At 38.9% G+C, this 22,684-nt stretch overlaps 3 protein-coding genes and 1 long non-coding RNA gene across 5 annotated transcripts; 2 read left to right on the top strand and 2 right to left on the bottom strand.

Moving 5' to 3' along the window:
• The first annotated feature begins 204 nt into the window (after window positions 1-204).
• LOC137741053 (transcription termination factor MTEF18, mitochondrial) lies at window positions 205-2,050 on the top strand. Its single transcript, XM_068480859.1, has one exon. It carries the CDS (start codon window positions 205-207, stop codon window positions 1,984-1,986), a length of 1,782 nt encoding a protein of 593 aa, XP_068336960.1. The 3' UTR covers window positions 1,987-2,050.
• Window positions 2,051-3,016: 966 nt separating this feature from the next.
• Window positions 3,017-12,592, top strand: LOC137739261 (uncharacterized). Of its 2 annotated transcripts, XR_011069087.1 has the most exons (7): window positions 3,017-3,170; window positions 4,417-4,688; window positions 4,775-5,423; window positions 5,514-5,713; window positions 6,297-6,541; window positions 7,068-8,795; window positions 11,636-12,592. XR_011069087.1 is itself a non-coding variant. In XM_068478816.1 (6 exons), exons 2-6 carry the CDS (start codon window positions 4,417-4,419, stop codon window positions 8,624-8,626), a joined length of 2,925 nt encoding a protein of 974 aa, XP_068334917.1. In that variant the 5' UTR covers window positions 3,017-3,170; the 3' UTR covers window positions 8,627-8,888. The 2 variants fall into 2 exon arrangements, 1 of the variants encoding a protein (XP_068334917.1); XM_068478816.1 differs by lacking the exon at window positions 11,636-12,592 and having other exon boundaries at window positions 7,068-8,888.
• Window positions 12,593-12,747: 155 nt separating this feature from the next.
• LOC137739262 (uncharacterized) lies at window positions 12,748-13,572 on the bottom strand. Its single transcript, XR_011069088.1, has 2 exons — window positions 13,154-13,572; window positions 12,748-12,977 (listed from the first exon to the last, which is right to left on the bottom strand). It is a non-coding gene; the product is annotated as an uncharacterized lncRNA (long non-coding RNA).
• A 1,138-nt stretch (window positions 13,573-14,710) lies between these two features.
• Window positions 14,711-19,590, bottom strand: LOC137740133 (DEAD-box ATP-dependent RNA helicase 24-like). The gene is made up of 6 exons (XM_068479946.1): window positions 18,736-19,590; window positions 17,334-18,562; window positions 16,146-16,185; window positions 15,589-16,003; window positions 15,348-15,497; window positions 14,711-15,054 (listed from the first exon to the last, which is right to left on the bottom strand). Exons 1-5 carry the CDS (start codon window positions 19,346-19,348, stop codon window positions 15,446-15,448), a joined length of 2,349 nt encoding a protein of 782 aa, XP_068336047.1. The 5' UTR covers window positions 19,349-19,590; the 3' UTR covers window positions 14,711-15,054; window positions 15,348-15,445.
• Window positions 19,591-22,684: the final 3,094 nt, after the last annotated feature.

Genomic DNA, 22,684 nt, shown 5'->3' with positions numbered 1-22,684 from the left:
AATAGATGGAATAGAAAACCTCGTGAGCTTGAGAAGGAAACGAAACGAAACGGAGAGTGTTACACACACCGCAGCAAACTCGTCCTCACGGCGGCGCTTCAGGACGGCGATTGGGCGGACTCGGACCCGCGTATGGGTTCTAGGGTGGTAGGAACTAGGAATGTAGGCATTTGGAGTTGGGGGCGGCCTTAAGTAACGGAAGGGATGGGATGTAAAACCAAGCCGAATACGAAATTACATGTTTTGCCCTTTAGAAGGAGTGAGAGCATGCCCCTGCCCAAATGCCTCTACGCCCTCCTCCTTTCCCACCATTTCTCCGCCGCAACAGCCGCCGCCGCCGCCTCAGCCGCCGCAAGGCTCCCGAAGCTCCCCAATGTCCCCCCAAGGTACAAGTCCGAAGCCATCAGCCAAGCCCAGCAGGTCCTCACCGACTACCTCCACGCCACCCGCTGCTTGTCCTTCCCCTCCGCCGAGCACATCAGCAGAAACTCCCCCTTCTCCCTCGCCAATCTCATCAAGCAGATCAAATTTTCGACCCCGAGTTTCTCCAACCGCTTCGAGAGGTTCCTCAGGTACCACCCCATCAACGAATTTGAGTTTTTCTTTGAAAGCATAGGCATACATTACAGTCAAGTTCGTGACTTTTTGCCTCCCGACAAGTACTTTTTCTCTGAGGATCCGACCCTTTTGGATGTTGCTTCGCTACTTTCCGGGTTTGGGTTTCCTTGGAATATGATAGGGAAGTTGTATGAGGAGGAGAATTCGATTTTTAGTGAGAGTTCAGAGGTGTTGAAAGCTAGGCTTACTAGGTTGAAGAAATGTGGGTTCAGCAACCATTCTGTTGTGGGTATGTGCTTGGCTTTCCCTCATTTGCTGCTGCTGGAGGGCGAGCCGGGCAGTGATACTGCGGATTTGCTTGTTGATTTGAAAAGGGTTCTTGTGGATTTTAATTTGGAAAATTGTGTTGAGGGAAATGTGGATGCTTGGTATGGTGTTTGTAAGAAAGTTCGTGTGTTTTACGATTTGGGTTGCAAGAAAGGGAAGGTAGGGGAATTGATGGGGAGGAAGAAAGACATTTTTCTTGAATGCTCGGAAGAGGTTTTGTTGCAGAAATCAAACTACTTTCATAAATTTGGTGTTAGGATGGAAGATGTCGGGTTGCTGCTTCTTCAAAGTCCGGAGGTTTTGAACCTTGACCTGGAAACGCCGGAGATATCAGCATTGGGGTTGCTGAAACATTTTGGATTGAACGCGAAAGAATTGGAGGTGGTGAGTGAAAGGTACCCTCATGTGATGGGAAAGAATAGAATGGCTAATTTACCACATTTAGTAAGGGCTCTGGATCTTCATCAATGGTTCTTCACTAAGATTAAGAATGAACATAAATTGTTAGCTAATTACGTTATCAGTGACTTCGATGAAGGCATCGCGAAAGAATTTAGTGAAGGATTGGAGAGGATCCAATCTACGACGACTCCCATTCATACAATGGGAAAACTGGATTTCATGCATAGAATCGGGTTTGGAGAGAACCCTTTGACGCTAATGTGCTTATCCCAGTTGCATGGCAGAAGCAGCGAGTTACAAAAGCGGTTTGATATCCTTCTTTCGACGGGCATTGAATTCTCACGGCTTTGTTCAATGATAAGAATGAAACCGAAGATCTTGAATCAGAGTCCAGAATTTCTAGAAGCAAAAGTAAGCTTTCTTAGTGAGGAAATGAAATCTTCTTTGGAGTACCTCAATACTTTTCCATCATTTCTTTGTTTCAACTTGGAGAACCGGATCATGCCCAGATATAGATTTTATGTGTGGCTCAAAGAGAAGAAAGGTTTGCATTTTGAAAGCTACTCTATTGCCACCATGATTGCTACCAGCGAGAAGACATTTGTAGCGCGGGTTTCTGGAATTCATCCAGCTGCGCCGAAACACTGGTTCGAGCGTTTCTCGTACAGAAAATATTTAGGTACTTGGAGACATCTGTGACATTGACTAGAGTTTGTGGTTGGAGAAAACAAGCAAGTTAATAGATGAAATGGTTCCACTTCAACCTCAATTTTCCCACCCTTCCTATTCAATGCATATCACAAAGCGATGTGCAGAATGTATAGTAGCACTGATTCTAGCTTTCCCGGTTACAAAAGTATCACAAAGCGATGGTTTCCTCTTTTGTTTTATTTTTCTTTTTAATTTTTGTATTTAAACCCAAGGAGTCCGTCTAGTGAAAAGTGAGTAAAGCTTTGGAATCCCAACTTGTGGAAAACGGTACCATAAAATACGCCATTTCTGAATCCACAGAAAACCAAAGCTGCAATGCAATTCTCACGTGAAGAAGACTACTCAAGATCATATTACTAATTAACATTGCAGGGCTTACGACTGGGCCACATTTTTAGGGATTGTTTAATGTTAACCCATCGTTCCTTATCCAGCACTGATAAACTTATTAAGACCAGGTCATCAGTGCTGGATGAGATCTTGAGTCAATAACTTTATTGAGTTAAGTGGCCGATGTATCGAAACTCGCAAATCCAGCAAAAATGTCAGAAGCATTTTTGCTCACCATCATAATTATGGTGTATGCTTATTATACACCTAATAATTTATCATGTATCTTTTCAATTAACTCTAATTAACTTTCTTATTAAATGTTACCTTTTTAATTTTGAAAAAGATAACCAAGGTTAAGTGAAATGACACATATCACATGATTAGGTGTACGGTGAACATACACCAAAGTTTAGAATGATGAGCAAAAATGCTCTAGAAAATGTCTCATGTACCAAGCGCAAGTGTTAAAAAAATGTATGAAAAATATTTTTATTTCAACGTGGAAAGTACACACTTACATGTATTTGGCCGTATGAATGACAGATGTATACAAAGAAATTTGTTTTTAAATACATACGTAAGTGTATTATACGAGTATTATGAGCTTATTTACTAAAAAGGATAAAGTGTTTGTCTGTCTAAAGGTTTTTCAAGAATAGTTGGCCTTTTTTGCAAATACTGCGAAGTTGGATAAAATAGCAACAAGTAGAAAAAGAAAAAGAAAAATACACGACGAAAGGGTTTTTGGGGGTTCAGTCCTTGCTTCTCTCTCCGTCTCCAATCTCCGCAGACACCACAAGTGCGCAAGCTCCTTCTCCCTATTGCCCTTCTCTTACCAGGTAACCCTAACCCTAACTTCTACCCCTTAATATATAAATATACATACATATATATATACACATATACATACATACTTGTGTCTGTAAATCGATATAGCTCAACTAAATACATATCAGAAAACTCAAAGAATTCTTTTGTTTTTCCCCCTTTAATTTTGTGTTTTCGACTGTGTGATCTCTGAGAAGTTCTGAAAACAGAAGAAATAAATTAAATTGTTTGCTGAAGTTTTGAGCTTGTTGTTGGGAAGGAAATGTATTGCATGGATTAAATTGTTTCTTCTTTTTTGTTTGTTTGTTTGTTTTCTTGTTGTCGCATTTGAAGTTTTTGACATTTTTTGGTCCTCCTCAGGCCAAAAAGGACCTATGTTACTGTTATTGTGCGACTGTACGAAACCAGCTGCAAAATCCGCCATTTTTGTTCAGTTTTTCGATTTGAAAAACCTTTTATGCAACGAATAGAGAAGGGTTTGGTGTGATTTTTAGGAATTTGTTTAAAATTCAAACTGCGACAGTGATTTTGTTGAATTTAGAGTTGTTATGTTCAGGATTCGTTGCAATTTGATATGGAGGCTGTAATTATCGTGAATATGTATATGCAATTTTTTCTATATTTTGGTTTAGCGCATTATATATTTGATCTTTAAGTGGCTGCTGCAAATTTTCGATTTTAATTTGAAAATTTTCAAAGAAATACAAGGATTGTTGCCAAAATTTGACAAACTTTTTAGCTTAGGAAGCACCAAAGTTTAGTCCAAGTTTCACTGCAGCCAAAATTGAAATCCCGGTTTTGCCAGTGCACATGGATTATTTGTTATTTACCTCAGTGTGAAGTATTTATGTCAACTTGGATGTGTAGTTACAAAGAGGAACAGATAATAGGGGTTAAATGTGTATTTGGGAAATTAGAGATGAGTTTAACTGAGGATAGCTTGAAGGAATTGGATAGTGATACTAGAATGAAAACTACGGCAATAAGCAGTTAAGCACATGTTCAAGTTGGGAAGGCCTGTTGTTAAACTATATTGACATGAGTTTTGCATAGGATTTGAACAGCCAATTCGTATAAGTTTGACCATGTTGTTTTACTTCAGTTGAGCTGAATTCATAATACAAGGCCTAAGTAGTAGTTTCTTATAGAGTAGGGCTATCAAGGTTAACATCCGGATTTTGGTCTAGAGTGTTCTGCTAAAATGACCATTGAATTATTGTTTTTATTAAATTTTTCATTTCTGTTTATTCATTGTAGATGGCTAGATGGGATGAGATTCTGTCCCTTCCTGTACAGAGTCCACCTGCACTGGAGTTTTCATCTTCTGATCTTGTGTGGTCAAAGGTGGAAGGTTGGCGGGACAAGAAAGATCGAGTTGCTCTAATTCCATTTCCTCGAGTTGACGATTTTCTGAGGGGTGAATCCTCTAGTAAAGAATGTCCAACAAAATTTCATGTTGAAGCGAGGCGGCGGCGGCAGCCAAAAACGCCTTACAAACCAAAGGTTGATGGTATTCTTGAATATATTCTGTAAGTTCCAATTTCTCTCCCCGTGTCCATTTTAGTCAGCATTCCTGTATTCTATCAGCCTAAACTATCTTTTTTCAAATGTGTAGATATTGGTGTTCCTTTGGTCCTGATGACCATAGGAAGGGTGGGCTTGTACGACCCAGCAGGATTAATATCCCAAAGAAGAAAAATGCTGGTCGACCGAACACCAAGAGAGGTTGTACCTGTCACTTTATTGTGAAACGATTAATTGCTGAACCCTCAGTGGCACTTATTATATATAATCAGGATAAGCATGTAGATAGGAAAGGAGCGCCCTGCCATGGCCCCCAAGATAAGATGGCTGCTGGAACACGTGCTATGTTTGCCCCTTATATCTCTGAGGATCTACGTCTTCGTGTGCAATCTTTGTTATACGTGGGGGTGTCCGTGGAGACTATAATGCAGAGACACAATGAATCAGTAGAGAAACAGGGTGGTCCATCTAATCGTGATGACCTTTTAACCCATAGGTATGTTCGGAGGCAGGAGAGGGTCATTCGACGTTCTATATATGAATTGGATGCTGATGATGTGGTTAGTATTAGCTTGTGGGTAGAAAACCATCAGAGTCATGTTTTCTTCTATGAGGATTTCTCTGATGTGGACCCTTTCACTTTGGGCATTCAAACAGAGTGGCAGTTGCAACAGATGATTCGCTTCGGCAATCGCAGCCTTATAGCTTCTGATTCAAGGTTCGGAACAACCAAATTGAAGGTCCGTTTAGTATGTTTAACCTTTTATTATTAACTACAATTGTTAATAATAATGAGAAACTGAATGTGTTCATGTTGCAACATTATTTAGTATCCCGTGCATAGTCTCCTTGTATTTAATGAAGACAACAAGGCCATTCCGATAGCGTGGATAGTGGCTCCAAAGTTTGAAAGTTCCAATGCCCATAAATGGATGAGAGCTCTTTGCAATAGAGTTCAAACGAAAGATCCTGCATGGAAGTTAGCTGGTTTCATAGTGGATGATCCTCTAGCTGATGTGCTCACCATCAGGTTGGTTGCTCAGTTCTCGTCCAAACTTCATACTGACAATTTTAGTCACTAATGTTTTGTTTGGTAGCAAACAGTCCGTAGGTTATTTCCTACAGAAGTGGCAATGTGAAGCAACTACATGATTACTGATTAACCTATTGCAATATATTCGATTTCAGTTGTTTACTTATAAATAAAATATCCAATTGTATTTTTATTATGCTAAGCGGGTGGGTCGCTCTCCTTCAAATTAATGCCATTCCTCTTGATCGGGCCAGACTATCTAGTTTATGCATCAGTATTGAGTGATTTGTTGTGCATGGTTTTTACAACTTGTAATCTAATTCAACAGAGTCTTGTGAATGCCAACAGATGTTTAAAATCAATGCTGAAGGCCGGAAAATAAATCATTCTTTTTCTTTGTTTTGATATCCAATTTTATGCCATGCCATTTTGGGGTTTGGGCTAGTGACATTACAGTCAACTATCTGACATGGAGCAAGGCAGTTGGACTTGATTCATAGTAGTATTTCTCCTTCTTGTTATTAATGGATTAATACATGCATGAATTGATAAGTAAATATTGTTTTTTCATTCTACTCAGGGATGTATTCCAGTGTTCAGTGTTGATAAGCTTTTGGCGGGTCCGTCATGCATGGCATAAAAACTTAGTAAAGAACTGTGTGGACAATGAGATGCGAGCTACAATATCAAGAAGGCTTCATCAGGCAATGGATAACATCTGTCAACAACGAGGAACCGAGCGTTTGTTTGAGGACTTCATAGAAGATTTTCTTGATGAATCAGATTTTATGGATTACTTTAAGGCAACCTGGTATCCTAGAACTGGTAAGTCACTATCATATTTAGTAGAGCCTTATGATACGAAGCAACAAGTGCCCTTTAATTGGTTCTTATCTTTACAAATCTACATCTGTGCCTATGTATGTATCTCTTAAGACCTAACCTGCCAATTGTTATGCATAAGATTGATTTGATTGTGTGTTGCATACATACAGGTCAACATATGCACCCAAACAGTATGCTCATAAATTCTACAATATAAGTGTATAAATGTGTGGATGTTCACGTATATGTGTTTGTGTAATGGTATCTTCGTATGCTGATACGCGAATGCTTTGCATGCGATATATTTCTCTGCATAGATGGGAATAGGTTATGTTAACAATTGGGCTACCGAATTTAAGGCAACCTTTATGTGGCAGAAGATCAGTGTATTGTGTCGGATCAAGATAAAACTTGGTCTTGGAGATAGTGGCGTTTTTCGTTTTCATTCACCCCCTTCTCTTTAAATAGGAACCATTTCTCTTTTTATCTTGAATAACTCATACAAGAAAAATGTCTTTTGACTTAGGGATGTGGATCTCTGCACTACAAAATCTTCCTCTTGCTAGCCAGGAAACCTCTGCGGCAATGGAGTTCTACCACAACCAACTAAAGCTTCGGTTATTGAACGAGAAGAAACCTAGCGTGTACAAACGAGTTGATTGGTTGGTTGATAAGCTGGGTACAAAAGTGCATTCCTACTTCTGGCTTGATGAATATTCTGAGAAGGATGATTTTGCACGATATTGGAAAGATGAGTGGGCGAGTGGTTTAACATCTTGGCGTAAGGCTTTGAAGATTCCTGACCGCGATATTGTCATAGAAGGTACACGTGCAAAAGTTATTGACGAGCTCGACCAAGACAGGGTTTATGTTGTTTGGAACCCTGGTTCTCAGTTCGGTATTTGCAACTGCCGTTGGGCAGAAATGGGCAACCTGTGTGAACATATACTCAAAGTTATTAATGTTTGCCGGAAAAGGTCGTCTACGCCATCTATCAGCCTTTTGCAGTACCACAAGGCCTTGATTGACATGCTGCACTGCCCACCTCATGATTCTTTGATTCGTGATCATGCTGTTTCTTTAGCAGTATTTGTACAGAAGCAATTAAGTGGACTAGTTAATTTGGAAAGCAACGATACCGCAATGGATGTGGCATTTTTTGCCAATCGAGATCAAGAATTAGTAAATGAGGATCCAATAAATGAGGAAGTATTATGTCTAAATGAGAATAACTGTGGGGATGGAGATGTAGCTGCTGAGAGAACCAAGGGTAAGGTGGCTACTGAATCTAGTAATTTGGTAGCACGTGGAGATGACATATGTAATGAGAGTTATGGAGAAGAAATTACTGGCGATGAGATGGATGTCGACCCGTCATCCATCTGCATTTCCCCACCCGGGTTGCATTCTGTTGACGAGGTTGTGTCTAGCAGTGTCTTCCCCGAAAGCAGACAGAGGTCATTGTTTAACAGAGAGCCTGAAGACCTGCCTTCTGCTGATGATGCCCGCACTAATCCAACCGGATTTGAGGATGACATCTTAAATAGAAATAGCCAAGAAAATACGATGGATGAGGACATGAATATCCCTTCCTCAACAATGGAGTTTGTGGAGCAATGCACAGTAACTCATCCTGATGATCACCACAGCCACGATATTGAACCCGCTGTTATTTGCAAGACATCTGAGGACAATACTGTGTATACAAAGACTGCTCCATCTGCATCTATGCCTGTTGAATCACAAGTGGTCGAAGTGGCTGAAGTTCCAGGTGTCATTTCAGAAAGTGATAGAATGGAAACTGAAAACAAGAATGGAAGCACGAGTAATCACCCATCCTCCGCTGATGACGCTGCCAGTATTGACGGGCCTTGTGAGAACTTGGTAAATGATTCTGATTGTAGTCAGGACTCAAAAGCAGTTGGCAATATGATGGTTGTACAACCAGAAGCACTGATTAAATGCTCGTCAAGATCGAGGTACAACGAGGAACAACTGCCCATTGAGAATGGAGATACTGGAACTGGATCTTCTGAGAACCCATCTTCATTTGCTGAACCTCGTCTTACTAAGAGTGAAGTGTAAGAAGGGCTCTGAAAGCATTCACAGCAGCGATGAGGTGATGAAGCAGCTAGCTGTTAATGGCATCAATATATACTTGTGCTTAGGGAAACGTTTCAATGGATACTTCTGAGGCCTTTTCACAAGTATGGCGTCCAACAAAGGAGCTAAAATATCGGCGATTCAAATAACTGTAAGGCTTTTCTTTGTGTGCATATGGATCCATTGTAGAAATTTTGTTCACTGATCTGATTTCTTGAGCCAATGCAAGCATTAAGCTCTCTCTCTCTCTCTCTCTCTCTCTCTCTCGAACTTGTCGAAATTTTGTTCACTCACCTGATTTATTGTGCCAATGCAATAGACAGAGGAAGGAAATGGAAGAGGAAAAAAGAGGACATTTTGATTGGGCAATATGATATGAGGTGTCATTGGAAAGTCCCACTTTTGACAGTCTTGTTAACATTTCTCGAACACTTATTAGTCATCAATTAATTGCACGTGACTTGTGAATTATTGTAACTAAATCCATGAAGAAAATCTCAGTTCTATGTTGAAAACAATGAAAGTATAAATGTTGGTATGAATTGATCAATTATTGCACTTGTGAAACTTCATACTTGTGTTGCTTTTTGCCATTTTCTAATTTGAATCGCTGTCCAATTTAAATCATCTCCAATGCACTAAAAAGTTAAAAACTCGTATATAGTGAAATGTTCTCGTTATCTGAGCGACCCCACCTAAAAGAGCGCTAATAATAACACACAGAATTTAGTGCCTGACTGCCTCTATTGGGATTTCAAGAATCAATGAGATGTCGTGTGGATATAAGGGAATGAGGATACTTTTCAGATCATCTTTGTGAAGATTTTGAAAATCCTCTAATTACATTTGTTTATCATTCATCATGCGATAAAAAATCATTGTAAATTTTTTTATTTAAAATTGAATATAAATAGTACCTGACAAAAACTGACCGTATGATGTACGATAAACGAACGTGATTGTAGGATCTTCAGGATCCTCATTCGATATAAGGAGTTAAGCAAATTATAGGAGAGAAAAATCGAGCAAAAGATCGAATATAAAACAAAGATATCTTCTAAAGAAATGAAGACTGAATATCACTAAACCAAATGATCACATGCAACACAACATTGCTATATGATGTGATCCCGCAATCGTGATTGTGCATGTTTCTCTTTCGAAAACTTTTAACTTTGAACCAAGAAAACCTGCCCTGGCCCCGCAGACAGGCACAAATTCATTTCAAGCTTTTTTTTTTTTTTTTTCCTTTCCTTTTTTTGAAAGAAAAGGCAATAAAATTAAAGAGAATGACCACGAGGGTATATCCAATTTGCATACAATCACATAGGAGTGCTCCATGAGCAACACTAGGAATAGTTCTATCCCACACATGAAGGTTGCCAAAATCTAAAACCCACATCTGTGGTTGCATCCGCCAAAAAGTTGACCTCCCTAAAGATATGGCTTCAAGAGATGTCCTCAAACCAGCTAGCCAAGATCTTGATATCTGCAATAATGATTTTTAATCTCCAAGGAATCGAGCAACGACCAAGAATAGAGTCAATCACAAGCTTCAAGTCGCCCTCAATTTGGATTTTTCTGAAACCCCAGGATCTAGCCATCCAATGCACATCTCCCAGACCAACACATTCCGCAACATTGATGGTGTTTTCTCCCAAGCTCCTTGCTCCAACAAGAATACGGGTGTCATTTTCAACCCTCACAACAAGGCCAGCAGCAGCATGATGGTTGTTAATTACAGAACCGTCAAAGTTAACTTTGTTTGGGATGTTGAGATTCCACATTTTTTTAAGCAACTCAAGAGTTCAAAGCATGAGTAATGTTATTATTTTGAATCCATGTTGCTGATTTAACAGTGAATTTACCATTAGCATTGAGGCCCCAAAACAAAGAGTCGGTCTTCTTGCTGGGCAATGGGCAGCGGAATACTACAGATTTTATTAACAGCATCTTGATCAACCACATTAGAGAGAGTCATTCTATCCCAGCAATTGTTGATGAAAATTCCTGACTTTCATATTCAAATCCAAGCTATTGATTTGGTCTTCCTGTAAGAGACTAATAACTGGGAAAGGAAAAACCCAATTATCGGTCTGGAAGAAAGTGGGAGGGTGAACTAATATGGAACTAGAAGGGCCAATTAATAGGTGATATAGTAAATTGTAGCAATGATCCCTCAACTTTAACTCAATTGGGGCAATGGTCCCTCAAACTAAAAATGACCCCTCAACTAAAAATTCATTACCAATGGTCCCTCAACTTTAATCCAACTGGAGAAATGGTCTCTCAACTTTAAGTCAATTAGAGAAATAGTCCTCAACTTTAACTCAATTGTAGCAATTATCATTCCAACATAACTCATTTTGATAAAATTCTGATGAAGTTGACGAAAAGACCATAATTACACGTTTTGATGAGTTGAGAGACCAATGGTAATATATTTTTAGTCGGGGGACCATTGCTCCAATTTGATTAAAGTTGAGGGACCTTTGTTGCAATTTACTCTAGGCCTTAAAATTGTGATTCCACGTCACCCTTTTGTTTTTGCATCCCTTTCTTCATTCCAAAAGAACAATAAAAATCAGGACTTTCTGTACAAAACTCTAGTTCATTTCTTCTTCCATGCAATAATCAAACACAAAAATATCTTCTCAATACGTGAAGGCTAAAAAATATAAAACATTTTGTAAGAGCTCAAAACTACCTAAACGCACGTAAGCTCTACATAAGGCAAGTTATGGTCTAAAAAAAGCATCCCCATTGGCCCTCTGAAGATCATAGCTCAAAGTTCAAACCATGGAGTTCAGTGCATATTATCTTGTCTTCTTTTCTGTTCTATTCATGCTGCAGTACAATTCTTATAGAGTCGCTGCACCATACAGAAGCTAAACCACATACCCTCAACCTCAAGTGTGCCACCATTTGTCAACCCTAGATCATCAATATCATAAAAGAAGATTTCCATTTCCTAACAGAAAGCTTTTGCAGTCGAGACCAAAAGTTGATGTAGAAGTACCACAAGACCGGTCTAGAGATTACAAGTCAATTTCCAAGGCTCTGACTACCATGTCCAATATGCGCCGTAGTAGGACTGCAAGAAAAATCATACACATCAAAGCCGCCATTTACAGGGAGTACATCAAGATTGAGACGACCATGCCGAACATAACATTCATCGGAGATGGCATCGACAAAACGGTTGACACGGGGAACAAAATGTGGAGGATTTTGAATCGGCAACCTTTAGTAAGTTTTTGGAGCTCAGTATCATTCCCCGTGATAACTGTTTTACCGATGTCATCATCGATAAACGTTATAATCTGCATTGTCATCTCAATCTTGATATACTAACTGTAAACTTCGATTCTGATGTGTATAACAATTCTTTGGGTTGTTGTACGATGTAGATTAACAGTCAAGTCAAGTCACAGAATGCAAACCTTTTTAGATTGGAAATTGACTTATAATCTTTGGACCCATCTTGTGCTACTTATACATCAACTTTAGCTTTTGTATAGCTTTTGATGAACAGTCAAGTCACAAAATGCAAACCTTTTTTTTTATGATGTTGAAGATCTAGGTTTGACAAAAGGTTATTATCATTATTATTATTATTGTAGAGAAATTATATTACATAGTAGCTATAAGAGAAACTATCACAAGGAGAAAAACTTTTTTCTGGCTAAGAAAAAGTTATCCATGGAGATTGAGCTAATGCAATAGCAAATCTGCAAGATGGGAAAATTTTGGTTGCAGCTGTTTGTTTGAGTTGTGGACCTACTCAAAACTGTTCGCTGTGTTTATGATCAAGACGTTCATATTATAAATCACTATAAAGATTGGCTATACAAAATCAATTAAAACTAAGGTCATTTAATCTTCAAACTGTATAAAAAACAAATAAATGGAATTGGTAATGTATTACGAACCGTCTATGTAATTAATAGAATAGTTGGCTAAATGACCTTATTTTTAAATCATTTTTTGTAAATAAGATCTTAACATAGTTATTCATACTATTAACGGTTATGATCATAAACACAAAACTTTGTGATTCGAACACGAACCGTTTTGAGTAGGAATTCCAACTCATCCTCGAGTAGCTAAGTATTGTTCTTATGATAAATTATTGTCTTGGTAACATTGAGCTCTTACAAATTGTTCTATATTTTTTAGTCTTCATTACACAAGCTATCAATTTAATTTCCCGAACGAAATCATACATAAAAACCCCAAAAAAAATATGAAATGTAAGACAAATATCAGTTACCCTTTTGAGTGGGCGCTCATGTGCTTCAACAGCTTGACGAGAACATGATTATCTTCGAACCTGTAACAGAAATCAAGCAACAACTTTTCGATCAACCTTCAAAAACCCATTTCCAATTTTCAATCAAACTTCAAATTTTCAAAAAAAAATAACGGGGGTGCGAGTGTGGCGGCCTGTCTAAGGCGAAAGTGCTTCTGAACGAGGATTCTGGGAAGCTCCGGGCAGCCCCAAGTCACCCATTTAAGCGCCGTGGTGGTGGTGGCGGCGGAAGAGGAGGAGTCAGTCTTCATGGTCTCGAGCTTCTTGGCGGCTTTGTCGATGGAGGAGCGGAGGGACTTGTAGGAGTTGGTGCGGTAGATGAGAGACCATGAGATCGCCTCGAGGCCGAAGAGGGAGGTAGGAGGCGGTGTGCATCGGAAAATCACCGAGAAAGGGCGAGATAATTGGAATATTGGAGTGTTTGATCGGATATGGTGGTGTTCAGATTTGTTTGTTATAGATTTTCAGATGTGAGAATTGGATCATTTGGGTCCTCCTCCTCTTCTTCTTCAAATGCTTGTCTTCGCCAGAATCACAGAGAAAAGAGAGAGAGATGTGAGTGAGATGGAGTAATGGAAGGGTGACTTGGGTCGGTTTGGTTTATTTTTGAGCTGTTGGATTTAGATCCAAAATTAATTGGTGATTTATGACCCAACAGGATCCTCTATAGAGGATTCAGATTATCTCCGAATTTAAGGATCTTGAGCATATGGATCAATTAATCCGGCTTATTAAAATTTGATCTAATGATTACCATGATTATAACTTTTAACGGGATTCTTGTTTGTTGTAACCGTTAGATCAAATTTCAATGGGCCGGATCAATTGAACCCTAGACTCAGGATCTGGATCCCTCTCTAGATCTTTTTTATGAAGATTCTAGGAATTCGTGAATCGTATTCGTTTATCGTATATTGTGCGATCAATTTTTGTTAAATATTATTTGTGTTTAATTTTAAATAAAAATATTTAAAATAATTTCTGATCGTGCAATATATAATAAACGGAAGATTAATGAATTTCCGAAATCATCGAAGATCCGGATTCATTTAGACCTGCCTAACTGTGCAACCAAGGGGCCCACTACGTATCAAGTCATGGGCATGGAGGAAAATTTGTGGCGAGACCTTTACCTCGACCTCTACCTCTACTTGAGCAGACCCAATAGAGGGATTGAATTTTGGACGTCTCCTATGGACCACTATGTTTTTTATGGAATGGGATCAAGTACAGAAATTTGATGGATAACATGTCACGTTCCTTGTGTTGCTGAAGAGTTATGCCATTTGCACAGAATAGGATTCTCTCCTCTTTTTTTCCCTTCCCTTATCTCCTCTTCGATTTGAACGGTCACAGTTAACATTTGACATTAATTTTTTATAAAAAGAGAAAGACAAAATAGAGAATGTAAGAGAAAGACAAAATAGAGAATGTAAGAGAAAGGGATGAAAGGGGACGAAAAGAAGAGGGAAAAGAACCATAATCCCATTTGCACACTTATAATTTGATACTCTCAACACATATATACACAGTTATACGTTCCTTTGGCTTTGATCATACAAATGCTATGTTTGTACGTCTAGCTACAAGTTCAACTACGTGACGGCCTCACGCACGCTTTTGATTTGGTAAGAATTACGGACGACACTGGCCTTCATAGCTCGGTGAGTGACCTCTGCTCCACTTGAAACCTTTGATTTGTTGGTTTTTGGACGAGGAGAGGAGTGTTTTGGTAGAAAAATGCAGCCACGCGGTAGAACGAAAACAACAACAACAACCAAGCCTTATAAATTACAAATCTGTAAAACATCCAACATAGACTACAACCTCCAAAGCTAGTCGATGAAGAGGCTCTCAGTGGTAAGGAACTATCAAAGAAAATGTCATACGGGAATTGTGACGCCAAGTAACGAATTAACTCTAACAGAGAAAAGTAATATCTACTCACCTTCTTCCCACTCAACAACCTCCCTACTTTGAAATTAAAATTTTGGGGAAACATCGAATATCGTTTGTATACACCACTTGAGGTCTTGATCTGGAACACTCTTATCTGTCCTTTTTAACTTCTAATTTCAGGACAAGTAACTTTCTCCATCTGCAACAGCATGAAAACGAAAAGGAGGCATGACTAATCTTGCAGAGGTTTGCTATAAATCAGTACACACGAACGGGACAGGCTGATCAAGCTATTGTAGATCGTTCATTATTTGTGCAGCAAGCCAATTAAGTTCAGTAAATTGTTTGCTGTGCTTTTAACTTGGTAACACAGTGAGAAAGAAATTGACCAAATTGATTGATCAAGCTGCCAAAGCCGATTTCTACAAAGGGAATAAAAAATACAGGCATACATAATTCGGAACCCAACTAAAACAAAATAAATAAACTTACCAAGATCAACAATAATACAGGCATATCAGGACTTGGATCTTCTACATCAAAAACAAAACTTCTCATACATGTGAGAGTGGTGTGGTTCAACTGTATGATTAACAGTCCCAACCAGACCGCCTCCGCCTTTCTCTAGGTTTATCTCTAGAACTGCTACAGACACAACAAATGAAACTGATCAGCACCAATCAAAAGCATTAAAAGACATTAAAAATTCTAATTAAGAAGAACCTTTATTAACCTTTCAGAGGGCTTCTGACTTGCATTTACTCCAGAGTTCTGAGAAGATACGTTTACCACTGATGTAGGAGCCGGGGTAAGAGCAGGAGCAATTGTACTGGTTGCCTGAGTTCTATATACATCCCCACCAATTGAACCACCAGATACAAATCCTCGTAATGCTGGTCTGCTGGGTGCACTATAGCTGTTACCTGAAGCTTGACTTGGAGAGTTGGATGAAGCAGCAACGAATTTAGTCTTGAACTGTGACATCATTCCTGTCCTCACAGGAGTTACTGTAGCAGATCGACTAGCAACGGTATGCGATGAAGAATTATTGGACTCCGTATTATATCCAATTCCCAGACCAAAATCCACCCCACGCACACCTCGACCACCGCCGCCACTGCCTCCCCTCCCTCTACCTTTCTTTCCACCTGCAGAATCCATATAATATCATTATGTGAAATTCTAGAAAAGACTAATTTAATATGCAATGAACCTCCTTCAAATATCCAGTAAAAGTTACTATCCTTATCTTGCAAACGATAGAAATTTTAATATGATCAGACATTATACCTCCTTTTCTTGAATCACGTTTGGACCTGAATCTCCCATCCTGATAATAAACAAGGTAAATCCCACTAAGAAATAAAGCATGTAAGATCTGAAATCTAACATCTAAAGCTATCAAACAAGAAACATAGTAAAGGAGAGAAACAAAAGTTCCACAAACGAGATACACCCAAAATAACTATCAAGATGCACCACCATGTAGGAGACAGAAACCAATTAAAGAGAAAAATACAAAAAGTATTGCAGTGTATTTTTTTTATGGATACGAAACACAAAAGCTACAGGTAGCAAGCAAGCAAGCATTAAAGAAACAAGATTGAAGAAGCGATGCATGAGCGGCTCTTGTAGTGTCAAACTTCTAACATTTGCATGCGCAACCATCTATCATGATAACCTGTGCATTTATGCCTATGAAATAAATTGGCGCAAAGGAAAATAGGTGACAATTTACTAAAGGTTCATGCCTGGTAATTGTGATTTAGTACTCAAAATGCAATTATCTCTTAGTTGTCAAATGCAAATTAGTTGGCCTCAAGTGACATATAGGCAGACCAGAATGCGAGCAAGTATTTTGAGGACCAAAGTGCTTTATAATACATAAAAAACTATTAAGTCCCCAGACCGAGCTTCATCTTTCAATTCATCTCTATGAATCAATCCACAACACAACAAGCCAAAATACACCCCAACAACTCCTTTGCTATGCAGACCATGGTCTGAAGTAGAGATGGGACTACTAAAAACCGTCTAGTTACTCTATCCAAACTAAGTGCTTTTCCAGAAATTGACTATCTTGACATTATTAAGTCAAAGATCTCAAGATCCCTGTAATTGCAGGACATACTGAAGCTTTTCTAAATATGGCCTTGAAGACCAAATGGTTCATCAAATCCATCTTGGCCTCTCAAAGTGCACTATAAATCAGAAGCAACCTATGCACCTATATATTGAATGTAATGTAGTTTATTTGTGAGGCAAACACCTGTAGATGTTTTTGTCCAGATTGCATAAAGAGAACATTTTACCAGAGGCCATATTAATAACTTGGTTAAGTTATAGGATTACAAAACTATGGTTAAGTTATAACTTATAACCAACATCTCTAAAACAAGAAGGCATTAACATAGTTGGATGCATGCATAAACTCGCTATATAAACCACAAAAAATTGTTAATAGTAGTGCAAAATTACCTTCATCGCAAGGTCCATGAGCTCCGTCGAAACAATCTGACCAGCAGCAACCAAGCTATTAACCAACTCACCAGCAAAACGTGCCTCTTTCTGTGTAATAAGAGTGTATGCAGTGCCATCCTTATCACCAGCACGACCTGTTCTACCAATTCGATGGACGTGCATGTCCATGTCTTTTGCAATATCAAAGTTCACAACTGACTTAATTGACTTGATGTCAAGACCACGGGCAGCAACATCAGTTGCAACAAGAACATGGTAAATGCCAGATTTAAATTTTTGCAAAATATCCATCCGAGATGCCTGGTCCTTGTCACCATGCAGAGCTGTGACTTTAAAACCTTTCTGAGCAAGCTGTGACTCAATCTCATCCACTGCAGCTTTTTTCGAAGCAAACACTAAAACATCACCCTCATCAATCATTCCAGGTAACTTCTCAAGAAGCCAGGGCAACTTCTCAGCATCAGAAGGAATTACATGAACAACCTGAGTGATATCCTCATTGGCCATTCCCACCTCACCCACTGTAACTCTTATAGGATCAGAGAGAATCTCCCTAGCCAACTTTTCAACTTTACGAGGCATTGTTGCAGAAAAGAGCAATGTCTGTCGGTCTGGTCGAATCTGACCAACAATAGACCTAATTTGAGGCTCAAACCCAAGGTCAAACATCCGATCAGCCTCATCAAGTACTAGGTAAGTTGCCCTTATCATTGTCAGTGCCTTCATTTTAAGCATGTCTATTAATCTCCCGGGAGTAGCAACAACTATTTCACATCCTGCCTTAAGTTCTTTGAACTGATCAAGCTTAGACATTCCACCATATACAGCAGAGACACGTATCCCATGTGATTTAGCAAATTTCTTGGACTCTAAGTATATTTGGTGCGCCAGCTCTCTAGTAGGTGCACATATCACTCCAATAGGACCCTCTTCTTTTTGAAGTTCCGGCTGATCCATAATGTGGACAATCATTGGAAGGACAAAAGCAGCCGTCTTTCCAGAACCAGTTTTCGCAATACCAATGATATCTCTCCCGGAAAGAACTATGGGTAGAGCTTGGCACTGTATTGGTGTCGGCTTTACATAGTCTTGTTTTTTTATGGCAGTCATGAGCTGTGAAGAAAATCCAGAGTCTTCAAATGTCTTGACTGGCCTCGGCACATCAAAACCCGACGCACGGATGGCCAAGCTCTTCTTGTACTCAAAAACATCCTCCTCACTCATCCCTAAAGAACGAAAACAAAACATCAGTTAACTTTCGTCTTCCAAATCAAATATCTCCTTAAGAACTTCTACCAATCTATGTTCTCTCTCACTCAAATTTAAATATTTTGCTACGCATTTCAACTAAATTCAGAAAAACCAAAACAAAATTCTCAGTTGGTTGAATGGAATTTACCTGAAATCGACTCTTTCTCCTCGTAAAAATCCTTATTAAAAGGCTCGTAGTCGATTGAACTATGATCGAGAGCTGGAATTGGCTCGATCTTCCTCTTGTCAAGAACAATGGGATTATCATCCGAATCGTACTCCAACAACCCGGCATCGACGGCCTTGGCGGCCGCATATACCTCCTCGTCGGAGTCATATCCGGCGTGTAAAGCATCCGATGCCAGCGTAAGCATCACGTCCTTCTTAGCCCTCAGAAAACTCTCCATGTGATCCTCCTCCTCATCGTCCTTGTACTTCTCGGCTTTCTCTTTCTGCTTCGGCGGCGGAGCTGACCTCACCTCCTCGTGAATCCCCTCCATGAAAGCATCCAGAGGATCTACTTCCTCATCACCGCCGCCACCGTCGCCGTGGCTGTTGTCATTCCCGGGATCATTGGAACCATCGTTGTCGTCGTAATCAATGTTGTCGAGGTCGGTGTCTTCGAAGTTGTCGTGGCTGTTTCCGCCGCGAGACGACGGAGGGACGTAGAGCCGCTGAGGGGCTTGCTGTGACCGCTCGAAATCGAAGGTGGATTGCTTGTTTATGCCAAAGCCTTCGAATCCGAATTTTCTCTTCGACATCTTTGGAAATTGGTCAGCTTCTGTTACAGTGACGAAAACCCTAAATTGAATTTTTCAGAAAAAGAGAGAGAGAGAGAGATTGAAATTGATAAACCCTAACGTGTAGGGTTTGGAATCGGTTGGGGGTTTGAGCAGTGAGGAGATAAAAGGAGGGAAGAGAGCGGGTGTAAGGAGAAGTAGTGAGGCGGAGGGAGGCAACGGCCGCCGATTATCAAATGAGATTTGGGAGGGACCGGATGCCGTGGGATAGTTCGGGTCGGGTGCTGATTGGATCCCCTCTCTCTTTGGGTTCTTTTATGTCGTTGGGCTATGTTGGGTAGGCCCAGTTTGTAGCAAACGGAAATAGAAATTTCAAGCGCACGCACTACACTCCAAACTTTTTATTTTAAAAAAAAAAATTACATTTACAAAGAATGCGCAATGAAATTTTTAGAAAATGAATAATAATATTCAATTATTGTTTTTCCAATCTTTTCTTTTTGGGATTATATTTTTTTTAATTTTGATATGTAAAGAAAAATGTAGAACTATGCACTTAATTACAAACTAAATCCTCAAGCACATGCAAAAATTCGTACCATAAAAATGTAAGCATTATGTGTAGTGGTGGAGCCAAAATTTTAGCTTAGAAGAGGCTCAAATGTCTCAATCTGAAACACTCTCCTTATCTTACAAAATTACTTTATTGTGTGGTGAACAACTGACTAACAACGTTTAGCTCTGGTATGGTATCGTCCTTATCATTCTATTCCTTAAACCAAACCCTAAGCCTCTCTAAATTTCTTCCTCTCTTCCTCCGCTAATCCCCAAACGAAAGTTCTCCTCATAGTTCACAAACAATGGATTGTCTGAACTCCATAAAAAAGACCATGATTGTCCTTAAAAGTAGATTTATTCCTCTATGGAATCTCATAACGACCCATAATAGCTCTTCTTTCGCAAAAATACCCTCAACTCATAAGCTTTGCACTGAAAAATATCGAGGACATCTGGACAGCCCTCGTTTTAGTTTTGCTGCCCCTCTCGCTCTCTCAACTCTCCTTATGTATGTATGCTCTGTCAAATTAGGGCTACAAAAGCCCACAAATCATCATATATCTTAAATATAAATGTGTTGTTCCTCTTTTACATGGATTAAATTCTTGTATGTATCTCAGTGCTCACCGATGAGAATGTCGATGTTCTCTTGAATCAAAGTCAATCAAGTTATTGGTTGGACATTTTATAGTCTCTCTTTATGCGGTGTTTATTTTGTATTGACAACATTGGTTATTGTAAAATATATTTGGTTTCTCCATTGGTATTATTTTAATATCTTCGTGCCATTTTGGTGTCGGTAGTTTCATCAATGGCTCAACATGGCATCGATATACCATCCATATTATTCACACTAAGTTTATATTCTGTTGTCACAAGATGTTAATATCATTTTTATTTTTTGTCAATATGGTGTCGATATTCGATGTATTGTTGATTTGAGTTTTAACTTCAATTAGCAATCAAAACCCATAATACCCAAGTGAAGCAATCTTTAATAGTTCCCCACAAGTGAAAAATAGAGACAATAATGCATAAACCTAGAAAAAAAAATAGCACCGACATTTACACAAATTGACACTAATGGGACTAGTGGTGGAGGGGTTGCGGTGGGTTGGTTGTGTATGTGGAAAACAGGGTGAATTTATTTATAGTAGAGAGTGCAGCGAAGAGGAAGAGAACCAGTCGATACGACGGAAAGGGGTTCAAAGAGAAATGGTCAACAAATATGATATGGGGACTATTGATCTCCTCAATATTTTTCATCATGACAGTGTTTTAGTCATAATGGACTGGTAGTGATTGTATTTCGAGAGCAAGGCTGTTTCTACGTGTTTCCTCTAGATAACACAACCAACCATATAAGATTACGTTCTTATCTATGGTAAAAACACATTTTGTTGTGAAATATAGTGTGAATGCTGCACATACAAATGCATGAAGAAGCAAACCAACGTACCACTAAAATTGACTTTGGTGACAATAATTAAAAGCTTTGGGTGGAAAAGTGATGACTTTTCACTCATGCTATTGTTTCCTACGAGTGCAAGGCTTCCCTATATGAAGGGCGTTTGCAATGTAAAGATCGGACTAGAATTCTCTCATCTTCTCTTTCCATCCACTTCCATCCCCTCCTCTCACATTCTTTTATTTTGTCTTTTTTTTGTTATAAAAAAATTAATATAAGATGTTGACGTGGTTTAATTGTGACCGTTCAAATAGGAGAGGAGGGAAGGGAAGGGAAAAAAGAGAGGAGAAAATCCTACTCCGTAAAGATCATCCCGTCTTTCTATCTGCCTATCTCAGTAAACAATTTGTAACAATACTTTCTCTTACACAAAGATCAAAAGTAAAAAGTAATATAACCAATCTTCCTCCCCTCACTTTATCGGCATTTATTGTCTAGTATAGTTACACAAATAAATAATGTAATACATTATTCTCTCTTTCAACTTCGGTTTCGTTCTCCCTTACTTTAGCCTATTTATAACATATAGGCCTATTTTTAGCTAAGCCTCTTAGAATTTGATTTCACTTTGCTCCATGTAACTCAAAAGTCACCACTTTTACTCCATGAAACTCAAAGTTCGCCTCACTTTGCCTCTTGTAACTCGATTTTGATCCCATTTTGACCCTAAAACTTGAAAGTCGTCTCCATAAAACTCAAAATTCGCTCAACGTTACCTTAAATCTCTTAATTTCTTATGTGAGTTTGATTTGGGTGCGCCAGACTAATTAATTTTTTTTTTCTTTTCATCTCTTCAATTTCTTTAAAATTTAATATTTTTGATGGTTGAATGTTTTTACTAGAAGATTATAATAAAATTAATTGTAAATGTGACATAGTCTTATTGAGTGTTGGTTCGTAAATATGTTTTAAGATGCGACCGTTCTGGGAGAAGAGAGACTCCACAAGTAAAAGTGGAACGAACTCTGAGCTTCAGATAATAAAATGATAACTTTTAAATGATAAAAGATAAAGTAAAATTAAAATAATGTTCCATAAAACTCGACTAAAAATAAGCTTAACGTATACACATTTGTCTAATTTTGCGAGTCCCTTCTCATAACATCACAAGGTTCATACTCGATGGGCGTGCATTCCCGCCACCCAATATCCCAATCAACTTCTTCCTGCCCAGAGGAGACAACAACCCAGACGACCTTTTTTTCACCGTTAATTTTGTTTGTTAACACTTTTTCCCCTAACAGTCAGCAGCCCACGTTAATACTGGATCAAAAGCAGGTGCGCCTCCCCATACCCAAAATATATAAAAAGAATGAAAAAAGAAAAGCAAA

This window comes from Pyrus communis, chromosome 7 (genome assembly GCF_963583255.1).
Source record: "Pyrus communis chromosome 7, drPyrComm1.1, whole genome shotgun sequence".
Taxonomy (NCBI): Eukaryota; Viridiplantae; Streptophyta; class Magnoliopsida; order Rosales; family Rosaceae; genus Pyrus; species Pyrus communis.
Note: the sequence above shows the minus strand (reverse complement) of the source record. Positions and strands in the feature narration are given on the sequence as shown.

Bases quoted from the DNA above. Each gene is read 5' to 3' on its own strand.
- LOC137741053 (XM_068480859.1), top strand. From the start codon at position 205: ATGGGATGTAAAACCAAGCCGAATACGAAATTACATGTTTTGCCCTTT.
- LOC137739261 (XM_068478816.1), top strand. From the start codon at position 4,417: ATGGCTAGATGGGATGAGATTCTGTCCCTTCCTGTACAGAGTCCACCT. The intron at 4,689-4,774 runs GTAAGTTCCAAT...TCAAATGTGTAG, and splicing joins GGTATTCTTGAATATATTCT to ATATTGGTGTTCCTTTGGTC. The intron at 6,542-7,067 runs GTAAGTCACTAT...CTTTTGACTTAG, and splicing joins AACCTGGTATCCTAGAACTG to GGATGTGGATCTCTGCACTA.
- LOC137740133 (XM_068479946.1), bottom strand. From the start codon at position 19,348: ATGTCGAAGAGAAAATTCGGATTCGAAGGCTTTGGCATAAACAAGCAA. The intron at 18,563-18,735 runs GTAAATTCCATT...TTCGTTCTTTAG, and splicing joins GGAGAAAGAGTCGATTTCAG to GGATGAGTGAGGAGGATGTT. The intron at 15,498-15,588 runs GTTAATAAAGGT...TGTCTGTAGCAG, and splicing joins AGTCAGAAGCCCTCTGAAAG to TTCTAGAGATAAACCTAGAG.